The sequence below is a fragment of the Panthera leo genome, chromosome A2 (genome assembly GCF_018350215.1).
Source record: "Panthera leo isolate Ple1 chromosome A2, P.leo_Ple1_pat1.1, whole genome shotgun sequence".
Lineage (NCBI taxonomy): Eukaryota > Metazoa > Chordata > Mammalia > Carnivora > Felidae > Panthera > Panthera leo.
Window position 1 is genome coordinate 79,478,970 of NC_056680.1, and position 17,337 is coordinate 79,496,306.

Here is a 17,337-nt window from a genome sequence, read left to right on the forward strand (position 1 = left end):
ATCATATGAAAGTAGAAGTTATAAGAAATATAAGGAGATGCCACTGGAAGAAAAAGGTAATTAATGTTTTTTTCTATTTTAAAAATACTAAAAAAAACCTGTGTTTAATAATAAGGAAGATTAATGTGTGAGTTTCAAATGGCTATTACTAACCTACTTTAGCAAATGAATCCCTTACAGAAAAATAGAAAAGATTGAAGTTAATGAATATATTTTGCTACAAGAAACTATGTTAACTCTTCTATATATCCATAAAATTTCAGGCCCTTTCTCATCATGATTCCTACCTGCTTCCAAAATAGGAAGGATAACAAGTTTGCCTTGGTGTTCAGTAATACTTACCCCATCCCTTCATAGTAAAGATCTCAAGTAACTCATCTCATAAGAGATACGAGCACGCAGGGCCTGCATGTTCTCATTATTAAGTGAACCTTTCTTTAAACTGCTTTTAAAATCAGGTTTTATTTGTGTTGATATACCTTTGTGTTTCTTTTTAGTGTTTGATGTATCTCATTCTGTCCTTTGACTTTTCACTTTTCCATATTCTTCTGTTTTAGAAGTATCTCTCCCAAACAGTAGATAGTTGGATTTATTTTTTTCAGTCAGTCTTTGTTGTTTATTTGCAGCAGTTAGCTTACTTATGATTACTAATGTAATTTTGTTTATATCTATGATTTTATACTTTCTATTTCACCTACCTATTTTTGTTTCTTATTTTCTTTTGGATTATTTTTATAATTCAGTTTTTCCTCTTTACTAATGTAGAAGTACATACTCTTGTTTTTATTCTCTTAGTTGTTATTCTAAAAATTATAACATTCATAGTTATTGAAGTCAAAATTTAGTAAGTACTTTTACTTTTCTCAGATACCACGGGACCTTAGAACATTTTAACTTCATTTTCGATACTCCCAATTTACATATTACTGGTATTGTGCACTTTACTCTTATTTTTATTAATTAATTACTTCTCATGTTTATATGTTTTGAGAGAGAGCATGAGCAGGGAAGGGGCAGAGAGAGAGGGAGGGAGAGAATCCCACACGGGTTCCGCACTGTCAGCACAGAGCCCAGCTCAGGTCCTGATCCCATGAACTGCAAGTTCATGACCTAAGCCAAAATCAAGAAGTGGACACTCAACTGACTGAGCCACCCAGAAGCCCTGATCTTATTTTTCTCTCCATAATGCATTATTATCATTTCTGCAGGCAAATTCATTTAGATTTACCATCATATTTTCTATTCTCTTTATTCTTCATTCCCTCTTGCATTTCAGACCTTTTGATGGGATCACTTCCCTTCACCTGGAGGTATGTTTTAGGGATTTCCTTAAGTAGGGATCTTTTGGTAGTAAACGTTTGGTTCTGGTTGGAACTGTGTTTAATTCATCTTCAATATTAAAAGATTTTTTTCTGGGTGTACAGTTCTGAGTTATTTTCCACCATGTATTGAAGATACCTTTTCACTGTTGTATGGTTTTCATCGTTCTTAAGAAATCTGTAGGTCCAACTGCCACTTGTTGGAAGATACTGTGTTTTCTTCTCTAGCTATTTTTTTTAAGTTTATTTTATTTCTTTTGAGAGAGAGAAAGAAAGCAAGAGAGAGGCAGAGAGAGAGAATCCCAAGCCTGAGGGGCTCAGTCTCATAAACTGTGAGATCACGACCTGAGCCAAAATCAAGAGTCAGATGCTCAACTTACTGAGCCACCCAGGCGCCCCTTCTTTTCTAGTTACTTTTAAGAACTCCTCTTATCTTCTGTGTGCTACACTTTCACGATGATGTATCTAGGTATGGATTTGTTTTAATTTCTCCTTCTTTGGATTTATTTAACTCTTTAATTCTGTGCTTTAGTGTTTTTTCATCTCCTCAAATGAATTTCCATCCATTATCTCTTCAGATATTATTTGTGCCCCATTTTGTCCAACTCTGTTTTCCTTCTAGATCTTTGATTAGGGGTATGGCCTTTGTCTTCTCTATTTTTTAACCTCTTTCATATTTTCCCTCTTTGTATCTCTTTAGTCTGCATTTTGGGTAATTTCTTCAGAACTGTTCTCACATTCCTTAATTTTCCTCTACATCTGGCCATATAATTTTTAATTGGTTATGTTTTTAATCTGCAGGTAATTTTAAATTTTATGTTTTCTAAACAAGTTAAGCATGGTATGTTTTTCAGTAAGCTATAGGAAATTCAGTGTTTTTAAATAATAGTGTGTTTTAACTAAATGAATGGGCTGTTAGAAAATAAACTCATTTAATTTGAAGTTGAAAAATAATGCTGATAGGTAGTAACAATATAAATAATACCTCATATTACCGAATACTGTGTCCCAGGCCCTGTGCTAAGTGCTTTACACATGGCCTCATTTGATCGGCACATCACTATTTCACGCATTTTTAACAACCAACTTAATCATTTTTGTTTCAATGAACTTAATTCCTAAACTAGGTAAGTGGAAACTCTTATCTTTTGTAAAAATGTTGAATGACATGATTTGTTTTTTTACCTTTCATTAACTTTATTCATATGCATATAAAATATTACTAAGAAAATCATAACTGAACTGTGATCACAGCTAAGAGAGCTAACGTCTAATGAGTTGTATTAGACTGTTACCTCATCCAGTGAAGATATAAGGAAAAGTAAAACTGATTCAAGGCAGAAAGCACTTACATGCTTTTCAGAGGTTTTGGAGTTGTAGTTAGGAAACCTAAATCCTAGCCATTTGAGTTTCTGGTACCATCCAGTCATTATCACTTTGGGCAAGTCAGTGAGCATCTCTATTTCCACATTGGTTAAATCAGTCATCTGAACCTAACAGTTTTCTGATGCAGGGGTTGGCAGACGTTTTCAGTAAAGAGCCACATTGTAAATATTTTAGGTTTTGCAGGCAAGGAGGCAAAATGGAGGCTATATCATGGAGGTACTTATGCATGAGAGAAGACTTTTATCTCATTCCATCTTGTTTGCCTGGCGTGAAGTCAGTACATTTTGTGGGTATGTTTTGTGCTCACTTGCCATCGACTGGAGACATTTTGAGGACAAAGAGAGAAGAGGCCTGGCAGCCTGGACAGGCAGGGTGACAACTGTGGTCAGTTCCATTCTTTGTCACAGTGACATTCAAGTCCCTGTGCACTCTTCTTTCCTCCTGGAGAACCCAGTTGTCTCAACAAATGTCAAAGGATTGCTTAGTATACAGACCATATCCTGTGATTTCCAGAAACCACCCCCCCCCCCAAAAAAAACCCCAAATTTAAAAATACTGGAAAAACTTCATGAGCTGGAAATTAAAGAAGAATTCTGGGGTGCCTGTGTGGCTCATTTGGTTAAGCGTATGACTCTTGGTTTGGGCTCAGGTCATGATCTCACAAATGCTGACAGTGCCGAGCCTGCTTGGGATTCTTCTCTCCAACTCCCCCTCTCTCACTCTCTTTCTCTCAATAAAATAAAATAAGCATTAAAAAAAAAAAAAGAATTCTAAAATAGCTTTGGAGCTAAAGAAGAAATCAAAACAAATTAGAATTGGAGTATATAACTACTTTCAAGATAGTAGAACAAACAATAGAACGGAAGAGTATTATAATTTAGTGCAATAAAAGACAAGAAAGACACAGAAGAACAAATAGAAGGGTAGACGCTCTGTCGGTTAAGCGTGACTTTGGCTCAGGTCATGATCTCACGGTTTGTGAATTCAAGCCCCGCACTGCGCTTGCTGTTCTCAGCACAGACCCTGCTTTGGATCTCCTGTCCCCATCTCTCCCTCCCCCGCTTGTGCTCGCTCTCTTAAAAATAAATAAAACATTTAAAAAGTTAAAAAAATTTTTGAAAAGAAAAAAGAAAGGTTGACATACAGTGGTAGAAAGAAAAATTTTAGAACATCATTACAATAAAGGCAAATGAGCAAGGTAAAGACTGTCAGACTGGCTATAAAAAAAAATTGCACTACATGTTGTTTACATGAGAACTATCTAAAACTAAGAAAATTAAAATTTTGCAGGGTGCCTGGGTGGCTCAGTTGGTTAAGTATACAGTTTTTGATTTCAGCTTAGGTCATGATCTCATGGTTTGTGAGTTTGAGCCCTGCATCCGGCTCCGCACTGTCAGAAGGATTCTCCTTCTCTCCCTTTCTCTCTGCCCCTCCTCTGCTCACGTTCTGTCTCTCAAAATAAATAAACTTTAAAGAAAAAGAAAGTAACAAATTTGAAAGGAAGATGGTATAAAAGGAAAACATTATCACCTAAAAGAATGTTGATATAGGTATATTAATATTAGAAAAAAATACACTGTAGGTCAAAGACGTTACTGAAGAAAGCGACCATTAGATAATAATGAAAAGGTTTAATTTGCCAACAAAACAGTGATTTTTAAGTGTATGCATTTAGTAACAGGTTCAAAAACATAGAGCAAAAACTAACAACTACAAAAAGGACAAACTCCTCAAAATGGGAGAATTTTAATTCCTTTTGTAAATTTTGATAGATGAAATAGGTAAAAGATGGAGTATGTAAGATTTCAGCCATGTAAATAAGCTTGATCTAATAGACTTGTAAAACAGTGTATAACAGCTGCAGAATATAGAACTCTTTCAACACAGAGAACATTGATAAAAAAGATTTCAAGACTTAACCTAATTTGTGATATTGAATTAGAAATTAAAGTCTTAACTTTTTGAGTGCAGAGCTTCATATTTGGATATATTAACACAAAGTGTTTTTCTAATTAGCAAAAATTTTTCGTATTTGCTAAATATAGAATTTTCTGTATATAAAATACTGTGGTATCTACCATCTGTTCATTTTTTAATTTGCTAATAAAGCAATGACAGCTGACTGAACACTTCCTAACACTTTTCTCCTAAAAATTGTAATGGGAGGAGACTCCAGTCTGTATGGTGTAGTAGGATGAGCAGGGACTCTAGATTTGAATTCTTGCTAAGCTGCCCACCAGCTCTAGGATCTGGGGCAAGTTACTTACCACCTCTAAGGCTCATCACTAAGTGAGTGTAACAGTGTCCACCTTCTAAGGTTATGAGGAATAAATGAGATACTGTGTATAGAATACTTGGTACCAAGCAAATCATTACTGCTATTACTGTTTTTAATCACTCATGGAATGTTTACCAAGCATCTGTAAAGTTTTAGTCTCAAATTAAGTATTTTTAATTCCTAAGACTTGTCACTAGGTATTACAGGTTTTAAAAAACTCTTATCCCTTCAGTTGCCATGAAGCAAGTCTCCAAATCTTTTCTTGTTGCCATTGCTGATCTCTTCTCCTATTGTCCAGGAGATGAGGAGAAGAAATAGGGAGAAGAGAATGGGCTGCTCAAAGAATTTCACCTCTTGAATCAGCTTTCTTTCTTGGATTTTATCATACTTAATACTTTTGTTGGCCTTACAAATGTGACATTGTCTTATATTTTGATTTGACCTGTCAGAACGCATTTTTGTTTCCACCAGCACTAATCCTTCTGGTATTTTTCTGACTACCCAATTGGTGATCAGTTTTAAAGTAAGACTAAGCCTAGGCCTGAAGGATGTATTTATCTCTCATTTAACCAGCTACCGCACTCTAAAAAAGGCCCACATCCATATTGTAACTGCTCAATTCTCAAGGCAGTACAGATTTGGTATTCTGAGATATTAAGATAGAAACCCCATAAAATTCTGAGTAGAGGAAGAATGTGCTTTATTAGTATATTTTAAAGGTTAGCAATTGTGTGAGTCATTAATGAAACAAAGCTGTCTCTAATGGAATCCTTAAAGCTTATTGTTAGTTTAACCAGGACTTTAAGTATATGTACAAATATCTGTATACAAATTCAAAGTTATATTCTTTGCAGATTTTCTTATGAATTCAGTTATATATCTTTACCACAGGAGCTGTAAAATGTTTTAGAAATGAGGTCATCATGTAATCCCATTAAAACATCTCATAAAAATGTTTTCTTATTTTTAGATTACCTCTCTAGTGACCCTTCAGCTATTAACCCTGGTTGGTCACGACGATCAGCTTGATGGACCAAAATACAAATGCACTGTATCTCTAGATTTCATCAGAGCTATTGCTAGGTAAGCATAGAATCATCATTAATGTAAAATGTCTTGAATTATGTAAATGATACACTAAATATAAAAATTAATGTTCTTCCTAATGTAATGTCATTAGTCATTTAAGCAAGAGAAGATCATTTAAGTGCCAAGAATGAAAAAGTTTCACTGTACGATGAACCCTCTTATCAAATTTACAAATGACACAAAATTGGGAAAATTAGCTAATATATTAGATGGCAAAAAGGAAGATTCTGAGAGACCTTACCAGACTGGAATAATGGTCCCATAGCAGCTATGTAGGATTTAATGGACAACTGACTCCAAAAAAACCTCAAATGTACTAAAACAGGGTGGGAGAGACCTGGCTTAAGTCCTGAGCATTTTAGCTGGTGTCTCATTCAAGGGAGGTAATAGGTCTCCTGTGCATTGCCATAGGCAGAACAAATCTGTTGTGCTGTCCTGTGCTTGGCGTTTTAAGAGGGGCTTTGACAAGTGGGAGGTGCCGGTGTTGCGGGGAGAGGGCAGGAGGAGAGTGGTGGAGTGAGACACCATGTCTCATCCCTAAGGGATGAGAGAAAAGCCTTAGGAAAGATTTGGTAACCGTCTCAAGTATTTCACAGCCTTTCATGTACAAATGGATGAAACTAATTATGAGTACTTCTAGAATTTTAGAAGTTCTAGGGAAGAAAGTATGTCTGTCAAAATGAGAGCTTCTCAGTGGCATCTAACGCTGTGGACCACTCTCTTTTTTAAAACTCTGTTTTCTTAGAGCCCATGATTCCAGTCTTCTGGTTTTCCTCTTTATTCTTTGGTTGTGTTTTCTAAGGCTTTTTTGCCAGTTTATCCTTTCCACCTGACCTTTAAATCTAGCTGGTCCTTGAGGCTAGGCTCTTTTCTCTTTTCATATTGTACTTCTTCCTTAAGCAATTTTGGCTATACCCATGACTTAACCATCTCTATATTAATAACTCCCCAGTTTTTAAAGGCCAGACCTTTTTTTCTGATATTCTTGACCTTTATTGGATGTTTCTCAGCTCTATCAATATATTTCCAAAACTGAACTCAGGAATTCTAACCTCTACTTCTGCCTACCAACAAAAAGGAATGTTCCACTTTCCTCCAGGATTCCCTATTTCAGTGGTTAGCACTGTAGTCTGCCACATGGTGCTGGCCTGAGACCTGGGAGTCATTCTTGACTTTTCTCTCTCCCACACTCCCAGCATCCAAGCATTAGTCCTATTGATTACCAGGTCCCTCCTATATATCTCAGATTCATTCACATATACTATTTGTTACCTCTCTAGACCAAGCCACTATCATCTTTTCTCTAGTAGCCTCCTAATTGGTCTTCTGTCTACTCTTATCCCCTTAGAATTTGTTGTCCACACTATAGCCAGAATGATCTTATAAAAATATGTCATCCTCCTACTTAAAAGTCTTCAACGTATCTTTTTGAATTAGTGTTTTTGTTTTCTTTGGGTAAATACTGCATAGTGCAATTAGTGGATCATATAGTATTTCTATTTTTAATTTTTTGAGGAACCCCTGTACTGTTTTCCATAGTGGCCGCACCAATTTACCTTCCTACCAACAATGTTTGAGGATTCCCTTTTCTCCAAATCCTTGTCAACACTTGTTACTTCTTGTATTTTTGATACTAGCCGTTCTGACCAGTGTGAGGTGATACCTCATTGTGGTTTTGATTTGCGTTTCTCTGATGATTAGTTGAGCATCTTTTCACGTGTCTGTTGGCCATCTACATGTTTTCTTTGGAAAAGTGTTCAGATCCTCTGCTCATTTTTAAATCTCTTTTCATCTTTCTAGAAAAATCCATCTTTTAATCCTCTGCCTACTTTTTAATTGGATTGGATATTTTTTTGGTGTTGAATGATGTAAGTTCTTTATATATTTTGGATATTAATTCCTTATGAAAAAATCTAATTAGAAAAGATATATGCACCACTATGCTTATTGCAGCATTATTTTCAATAGCCAGGGTATGGAGGCAGCCCAAGTGTCCATCAATAGATGAATGGATAAAGGTGTGGTACATATATGCAATGTGATATTATTACTCAGTCATAAAAAAAGACGAGTTCTTGCCATTTGCAATAACATGGATGGATCTAGAGAGTATAATGCTAAGTGAAATAAGTTAGGCAGAGAAAGACAAATACCATATAATTTTACTTATGTGTGGAATCTAAAAAAGAAACACTTTAAACAAATTTTTTTAATGTTTATTTTTGAGAGAGAGAGAGACAGATTGCAAATGGGGGAAGGGCAGAGAGAGAGGGAGATACAGAATCCAAAGCAGGCTCCAGGCTCCAGGCTATCAGTACAGAACCCGATGTGGGGCTTGAACCTACAAACTGCGAGATCAAGACCTGAGCCCAAGTCAGACGCTTAACCAACTGAGCCACCCAGGCATCCCTAAAAAACAAACTCTTAAATACAGACAACAAATAGGTGGTGGCCAGAGGGAAGTGGGAAGGGGATGAAGAAGTAAAAGCTTCTAGTTACAAAGTAAATAATTCATGCAGATGAAAAATAACAGGAAATATAGTCAATAAGATGGCAGTAATGTTTGGTGACGGATGGTGACCTCACTTGTGTGAGCACTGAGTCACGTATAGAATTGTTGAATCAATATGTCTCGTACTCCTGAAACTAATATAACATTGTACATCAATTATACTTAAAAAAAAAAAAAGTCTTCAATAATTTCCCATGACTCTTAGGATAAAAAAAAAAACAGGAATCTTTAAAGTAGCCTACAAGACCCCAAGTGATCTGGCCCCTGCCACATCACTTTGTTGCCCAGGCCACATCTAGTACAAACACTGCTCTTGGTATTTGCACTTTAACCCAGCTGGCTTTTTTTTAATTCTTCATATTCACCATTCTACTTCCCATCTTTGCAAATGCAGCACTTTCCAACTCCTCCACTCCTTTATCTAGCTAACTGGAGCTTAACCTTTAATGTCATTTTAAATGAAAAGTGTTCTTAAACCACCATCATCCCTCCCCCCCCCCCTCACACTATACAGGTAAACTGGTCTCATTCTTTTCTTCTGTTACTTATCATAGTTTTAATTAAGTAATTAATTCAATAATTAGATTTTATCTTTCTTTCTACCATATAAGTCCACAAAGCTCAAAGCAGAGACTGTATGTCAATCGCTGCCTTACCTCACACTTAAACACGATGCTTTAAAGTTAGTATGTGCAAAATATATAAATAGTACATATTTTCCTATAATGATTAGCAGTAAAACTTCTGATGAAAAGGAACCATTGTGGGCTTGTGTTTGGGGGAAGCAACAAGAAGGGGGCTAAAGAGACCGTTTCATTCCAAACTGAGGTATGGTGGAGATAAGAGATGGCAAGGATAGTTACCAAAGAAGAGGTAGGTGTGTCTGTTGCCGACACCTGTGGTAGAGAATGAATTATTAGATCAGAGGACACAACCTAAATGTTCAAAACAAGAGAATGGATCGCTAATTTATTGTATGTTCTCATTTTTGAAAAGTACTGTGCAGTTATTAAAAATCATACTTTTGAAGTTTGGTAAAAACATAAAAGTACTCTTGATACAGGCTTAAGTGAATAAAGCCATTATATATGGAGTTATATACACAAGAAAAGTAGGAAAACCTAAAGGAAGAGAGTAATGGTCAAAACTGGCAATTGCTGCCAGGAAATCAAACATCTGTTTTAATGATAAAACAGTCATTTGTAACTTTATTGGGAACACTTACAGGACTACAGTGGGTTAGAAGTCAGAGATTATAGTATTTAGAAGAAAATTGATGCAGCAAATAGAATGCTTTTAATTCATTTGTTCATTTAACATTTATTATGTTGCCCATTATAATCACTGTGCTAGGCTTTGGGGGATATAGCAACAAGTATAACAGATATAACCTATCCTCATTAGCCTGTATTCCAGTTTATTTTTGTTTGTTTTTTGTTTTTTTGTTAGGATTTTTATCTACTAAAGGGGTTGTGAAGTTGTGAGAGGGGTATTATTATTTAAATATTTGAATATATTTAAATGCTTATGGGAAAGGGGTGATAGAGGAGAATCAGTGATACGAGAAACAGAGATTAAAGCCTCAAGTCCTTGAAATGGTTTATCAACATGACATTTAGAAACGAGTTGAAAGAAATAGCTCTGGATGAGCTGGATGAGGGAACTCTTCTTGTGTTATAACATGAAGAAAAAGTGGATTCAGATGGAGCTGAGTTTGGAATTTGGTGGCAAGAAGTTGAGGGTATTCTTGTGTCGTCTTTTTTGCCTGTAAAGAAGGAGGCAAATTTGAGACCAAGGACAGAAGTAATAGCAGTCTGAGAGGAACATGGGTATTTGAAATAACTGCTGTGGGGAATGGAAGAAAGCGCTGCCAGGAAAAGCAACTTGCTGGGAGTATTGAGGGCCTATTTAAGGTTCCTGACCTTGAATTTACAGTGGTACCAGTCTGTGAAACTTGTGATCCTCTCCAGTAGCATTCCATATGTCCCTGGTACTGGGACAGCAAAGGGACATTATTGAAATCACAGAGGATTGGGGTTTTGCCAGGTGAATTTGGTGGATGCTAGCAAGTGAGTACTTAAAGTAAAATAACCATGGAGTCTGAGCTAGGAAGGGAAGGAAGGAAGTGAAGCCAGTAGAGGGCCAGTAGTTCAGTGCCTAGAATGTAAGACTCATGAAGTATTTGTAGATCAGGAGAAAGTGAAGGGGCTTGTGACCTGTTTCAAGGTGTTCCAGATAGCTTAAAGAAAGAGCTTGGGGACCAGAGGATAGAATGCCTGAATTTATGTTTTTAGAGGTGGAATAATATTTCTGAGTGTGATCATAAGAGTAGAAAAGAATGTCATTGGGGTGCCTGGGTGGCTCAGTTGGTTCAGTGTCCAACTTCGGCTCAGGTCATGATCTCACAGTTCCTGAGTTCGAACCCTGCATTGGACTCTGTGCTGACCACTCAGAGCCTGGACCTTGCTTTGGATTCTGTGTCTCCCTCTCTCTCTGCCCCTCCCCAGATCGTGTTCTGTCTCTGTCAAAAATAAACAGATAGTAAAAAAAAAATTTTTTTAAAAAGAAAATGCCATTGAAGGTAAGTAAGACAGGTGTGCAGTGAAGTCACTAAGGCTGATACAGATCTTGGGATGGAGAGGAGGACTGAACTGGGTGCTATAGTTTTCAGTGACTAAGAGATAGTGGCAGGGTGATACAAGGTGGTGAGTGGAATGATCTGAGTCTCAGAGGAGCAGAGCTTTTGGTACCAGGACACCAACCCCACCGAAGAGGACATTGGAAAGAACTGAAGAAGAGGCAAGGTCCTTCAGGGGGAGCCACATTTAAACCCAGAAGAGAAAAAACATACATGGGAGAGACAGAAGACATAGAGAACTTTATTGACCAAGGAACAGTGAGAAAGTTTGGACAGAGAAGCAGTTGGAGGCTTTAAAGAAGTACAAAATATGGAGGTAGTATATGGGCAAAGACAGCTGATGAGAAGCTTATTAATTATTGTCCTTAGGATGTTCTTAATGTGAATGGTAGTTTTAAGTTTCTTTCTTACATAGTCCTTGGGAAGACAATACAAGATAACAAGATTGAAACTTAAAGTTGTCTGGTTGCAAGTTATCAGAAGAACCAAACTAAAAAATCAAACTGCCCACAAAAGTAAAAGGAAATAAAATAGCATCCCATGAGAAAAAAACATATTTCAGGGTAGTAAAAGAATCAACAAAGTGAAATAAAAGGATAAAGGGAAAATTAAATCTTTAGACATATGCCATGTAACTAACTTGTATTAGAATATTCTGAATTCCGATTTAAGAATTAATACTCCTAGGAAAAAAAGAGGACAACTAAGAAACAGGCTCTTAACCATAGAAAACAAACTGATGGGTACCAAAGGGGAGAAGGTGGAAGAGATGGGAGAAATAGCGATGGGGATTAAGGAGGGCACTTGTGTTGAGCACTGAGTGTTGTGTATAAGAGTTGAATCACCGGAAACTAATATTATACTCTATGTTAACTAACTGGAATTTAAATAAAAACTTGGGAAAAAAAGGAATTGATTACCCCTAGGCAAATTGTCACGAACATATTGTCATAAACATATTATTTATGTTTATCCTGTTTTTTTCTGTATGCTTACTTTAGAAAATAATTCATTTCTGGGGTGCCTGGGTGGCTCAGTTGGTTGAGCGTCTAACTTCAGTTCAGGTCATGATCTCACAGTTGGTGAGTTTGAGCCCCGCGTCGGGCTCACTACTGTCAGCCTGTCATCCTCTCTTTGCCCCTCCCCTGTTTACTCACTCTCTCTCTCTCTCTCTCTCTCTCTCAAAAAATAAATAAAAAACACTTAAAAAATAAAAAAGAGCAAGTATCTCTTGTACCTGTACAAAACTATCCAAAATCTTAAAATCATATTTATATGAATTTGATTTATATAAATTTCATGGCATCTGAAGCCATGAAAAGCCAGAGAAAGTATGTATAAAGTACATAACACTCTTTGTAAGTTAAAGCATTCTTTACAGCAAATTGTGTCTCCAAGTCCTGTAACTTGGAACGTGTGAGATAAGTTTTGATGTCCTTGTAGTTATTCTTTCACATTCTGCCACTAGAATAAGGTATGTGGGGTCAGTAACCAAGTCACCTGTTTACATTGGAGGATGGAGAGATGATGGAGAAAGACATTTATACATCTTGGGCGTTAAGTGTTTCTTTTTCCTTCTAAGACTAAACATTTTTTTAAATGTTTATTTTGAGAGAGCATGAGCAAGGGAGGGGCAGGGAGAGAGGAGACAGAGAATCCCAAGCAGGCTCGCACTGTCAGTGCAGAGCCCTATGTGGGACACGGTCTCATCAACTGTGAGATCATGACCTGAGTCGAAATCAAGAGTCAAATCGAAATCAAGTGAATTAACTCAGTAAATGTGTCTTAAAGGAATGATCTTATATATTCAATTCCTGAGTAATTTACTGCCTTGAAAAAGTCCAAAAATCTTAAGGGTGTCATTCAGTTTGCTTGAGTACTTCCCAGTGACAAAGCAAAGAAATGGGCTGTAGTGAAGCTTTTATAAATGGATACAGTCAGGTAGTGTAGTGTTTTTAAGTCAGTCCATTCGTTCTAGCAAAGAAAACTTTTCCACAAATTATGCTAAAGTTATACAACTAGATTGAGTGAAATAAAGGAGTCCTGCCACTAATGAATCACTGTATTTCATTTGTTTGCGTTTTCTTCTGGTCCTAGTCCATTATACAGATGCTTGTCCTGAGCGGTCAGTGCTGAGTTGCAATTCTGTCCTCCTTTTTCCTCTTAGTGTTTGTAGGTATGTCTTCATATTGGTTGTTTTGTATGACAGTCCCATATTTTATCACATAATACCCTCTAATCCTGTAGTTTTAAATTTTAAATGTTTTAATCTTGGCTTCTTCTAAATTTCGTTTCCCACTCAATGTCAAAAAACCCAAAAGCCCAAAACAATAAAACTTAAGATTAAATCCACTTTACCTTGTCACTTTAGGTTTGTAACATTAAGACTCAAAGTTACTGTGGGGATAAATGCCTGGAGAAACGAACAATTCCCCTTCCCTTTTTGCCTATGGTTTGAAATAGCCTTTTATATCTGTTTCCTTCTAAGATCCTCTAAAAAGGATCTGATTTTCAACCAGCATGATTTATATATATTTTTTGACAGTTTTGTCCAACTGGAAGTTTGTACTTTTTGTCATTTGGGGGGAAAAAAAAGGTTAGCGTTACGCTGTTGCCAGTAAATTTGGGAAGTCCTGGAATTGAGCAGAAGAAAAACATAAAAATAATATAGAGTATGATATAATATCCATACAATTTGTGTCTTTATGCCTGAGATTTTTTTTTTTTAATTTTAGTAACTACTTTTAGTTGTTTAATTACTGTTAATGATAACAGGATTGTCCTGGCATTGTTTTTATACCATTTGGAAAGGTTTAGTATTCTTCAGAGGAACTATTGTAATGAAACAATTAAGGTATTCTTTGGTCCTACGTTAGGTGCCACAATAGCCATAGCGTCTCATTTGAGCTATTTTTAAATGTGTTTTCATAAGCAGCATTCGCAGTTCCCCATTCCAAATTTCAAACAACATTTGATATGTCAGTCATTTGCTTAGAAACTTTTTTAGAAAGTGTATTACAAAATGATAGACAAAAACATTAATTGATGATGGTTTAATAAATAAGAGCATGTAATTACTGAATCTTTAAAAGGCTGTTCTCACATGGATGATTATTTTTGCAGAATTGAATACTTTAAAGCTTTAATTTTATACTTACTGCTAGATCATTATATCTAATTATTTTGACCATTTATTCAAATAATAAACCTCCAAGTCTGAATATTTATGGTGAAGAATGAGTTTGGAGAAAGAAAAATAATTATATGTCTCTGTCCCTCTGCTATTTTATTCTGCCTGCCATCAGAGTACAAAAATATACATTCACATCGTCTGTTTGTTGTACCATATTCTTGGATCATACAGATTTAGTTACAATACGCACGCAGGTCACCCAGTGTTGAAAGACTGAAAAGAATGAAAACTACAAATGAGGACAGATCAGCTATGCATTATGTAATGATAAAACAGGTGTTTTGGAAGATAAACAGTGTTCAGAAGCAGAGAAGATTTAAATACTTTTGCATCTCTAATTACTTTATTCTGGTTTTTAGACAAAAAGAAGATAGCTTTCAAATGAAATCTAAACTTTCTCTAGGATAATTGAAATAAAGAATGTTGGATAGTTCTAACTTTGTTTCCTTTTTTTTTTTTTTCCAGAAAAGCAAACTTTATGCATGGGTCGGGGTGGTGGGTGGGGGGGTGCAGAAAGGAAAGTTTTTAAAGAAACCTCGTTCCTAGTGACGTTTTATAAAATGAATACCATTCCTATCGGGGTGCTTTTCATAGCACTATAGGATTGGTTAGCGTTAGTTGTGAATAATTTTGCATGTGCTTCCCAGAATCGTACATAACAAAGCTGAGCAGTCTAGGGGGTGAGGATACTAACATATATTATCTATTTTTGTTTATAGGACGGTGAACTTTGACATAATAAAATACTTGTATGATTTCTTGTGAAAACAAGCTTCAAAGCCATATGGACACTGTGACAATGACTAAGCCAAGCTGTGTTCATCCAACTACTTAGCTGGCCAGGGAGAGGAGTTCTTTGGCTCTATTGGATTTGTCCAGACAGGTGCTGGCCCAGCATGGAATCTGATGAAAATACTCTGATTGGTCTGGGTGGATGTGAGCAGAAGACTATTTACCAGGGACCCTGGAGTATTTGGAAGCAACGTGTTAATTATAAACAGCAGGGTTTGAGCACAATCTGTTCTACTCTTAATGATGTTATCTTAACACTGAAATTGCCTGAAACCCATTTACTTAGGACTACATTTTGCTCTGTGAACTATCCCCTGCGCTTTGAACGTGCCAGCAGCCCTTGTATATAAGCCCAGTCTTTTCACTTCCTCTCCACAGGAGCCTCTGCAGTTGCTTGCCAAAGCAGATTTTCCTAAGGCCACCGTTTTAAAAGATCATAGTTGCAAAATATAATAAATAGAAGGTTTTTTTTTTTAAATCCAAGCTTGTATATGCTTAGCCTTCACCCTGATTTTCTTAAAAGGCCCAAGGTAGTTTGATCAGATATAGGCCAATTTTCCATCCCCAAGCCTGCTTGATAACTGCAGTCTGCTCGTGTGGGGTTTTTCTGGTCACTCTTGCAATTAACCACCCAACCTAGCTTTTTAATCCATGTTTTCTTTCTTAAATAACTGGACTTTAAGAGTTCCACAATAAAAGTTTTTCCTGTTATATCAGTTATGAACCTTGGGTCTGATTTTATTATCGGTTCATATTTTGAAGAAGCTTTCTGTTAGCAGTTGAATACTTGAAAATTGTTCTGAGCAGATTTAAAGTGCTTGATTACAGAGTCCAGTTTACATTTCAAGGGCATTTTATCCTTTCCTTCCTTTTTTGAAGAAAAATTCTCAAAATAGTCACTGCCAGATAGGAAACCTCTTCATGTGGTTACTGCCTGCCACTTTCTGGATCAAAGAAAGCAAGCAGTTCTGTTCTTGCATTTGTTTGGAGGTAATAAGAGGGAGAGAAGGAATGGACTTCCTGTTTGCCTCCCAAAGGATAACATCCACCTTACCTGAGATGTCCCACAGAAGGTGGTGAAATTTTGTGTTCCGGAAGATATTTGGAGAAACCAGGACCAGGGGAGAGCCATGTGCATTGCAACTTCAGGCTTAGGTTTCCTGCACAAAGAAATCCATGTATCATTGAAGTAGAAATCAGCTTGGGTAGCTGATTCAAGGAGGAGCAGTGGTGGGAGTTTTCAGCCCCTCATAGTTTACTGTAAAGTGGCAGGCCTGCAATACAGTCTTCTTGGATAGGCTGGGCCCAATCTGCATTTCGAGGGAAGAATTCTGGAATGTCAGAGGGAGAAGAAATTATCAAATAGGGAACTGCTGTGAAGGACGGAAAGGAGGCAGAATACACTTAGAGGAATGTAAGTGACTCTGCCTCCTCCTCACTGCTGGCCACCTGTCCCGCAGCACCTTGCCTGTCCTGTACCTGCCCCACACAGTGCTACCAGCCCCACAGGAGGCTTCCCTGAAGAAGACCTTGTAACCAGAGTTTCCCTGCTCCTGACTGGACCATAAGACCTTCTCTGTTTATAATTGAGTTTCTAATGGCTTGCTAAATGACTCACTAACTAATTTGATTAATTTATTTAAATGGAGGCTAACAGAGCTTAATATGGATATTAGCATTTTAACAAGGGTCATCTGCAAATGAATTGTGTAATTGGATGATAGGAATCTCCAATTACAGGAAGGAGTCTAATGATGAGAATTAGGCTGGCTGGTGGGCCAGATATTTCCATGAAGAAAGGAGGTGCTTTGAGAATGGGAATCGGTGCAGCCACTGTGGAAAACAATGTGGAGTTTCCTCAACAAATTAAAAATAGAACCAGAATATGATCCAACAATTCTACTTCTGAGTATTAATCTGAAGAAAATGAAAACTAATTTGAAAAGATCTATGCACCCCAATGTTCACTGCAGCATTGTTTAAAATAACCAGGATATGGAACAACCTAAGTGTCTATCGATGGATGAATGGATAAAGAAGATGTGGTACATACATGTGATGGAATACTACTTTGTCATAAAAAGGATGAAATCTTGTTATTGCAGCTATGCAGATGGACCTTGAGGGTGT

At 36.7% G+C, this 17,337-nt stretch overlaps 1 protein-coding gene across 2 annotated transcripts in view; it reads left to right on the forward strand.

Moving 5' to 3' along the window:
* The window catches only part of ORC5 (origin recognition complex subunit 5), a 79,785-nt gene extending 62,695 nt beyond the window's left edge, over nt 1-17,090 (forward strand). Inside the window, exons 13-14 of one of the 2 annotated variants that reach the window (XM_042915874.1) lie at nt 5,954-6,066; nt 15,135-17,090. In XM_042915874.1, the coding sequence (XP_042771808.1) occupies nt 5,954-6,066; nt 15,135-15,180 (159 nt within the window). In that variant the 3' untranslated portion in view covers nt 15,181-17,090. Of the gene's footprint in view, nt 1-5,953; nt 6,067-7,872; nt 7,953-15,134 lie in introns of those variants that run through there. The other variant, XM_042915864.1, reaches the window with a different exon arrangement.
* The last annotated feature ends 247 nt before the right edge of the window (nt 17,091-17,337 follow it).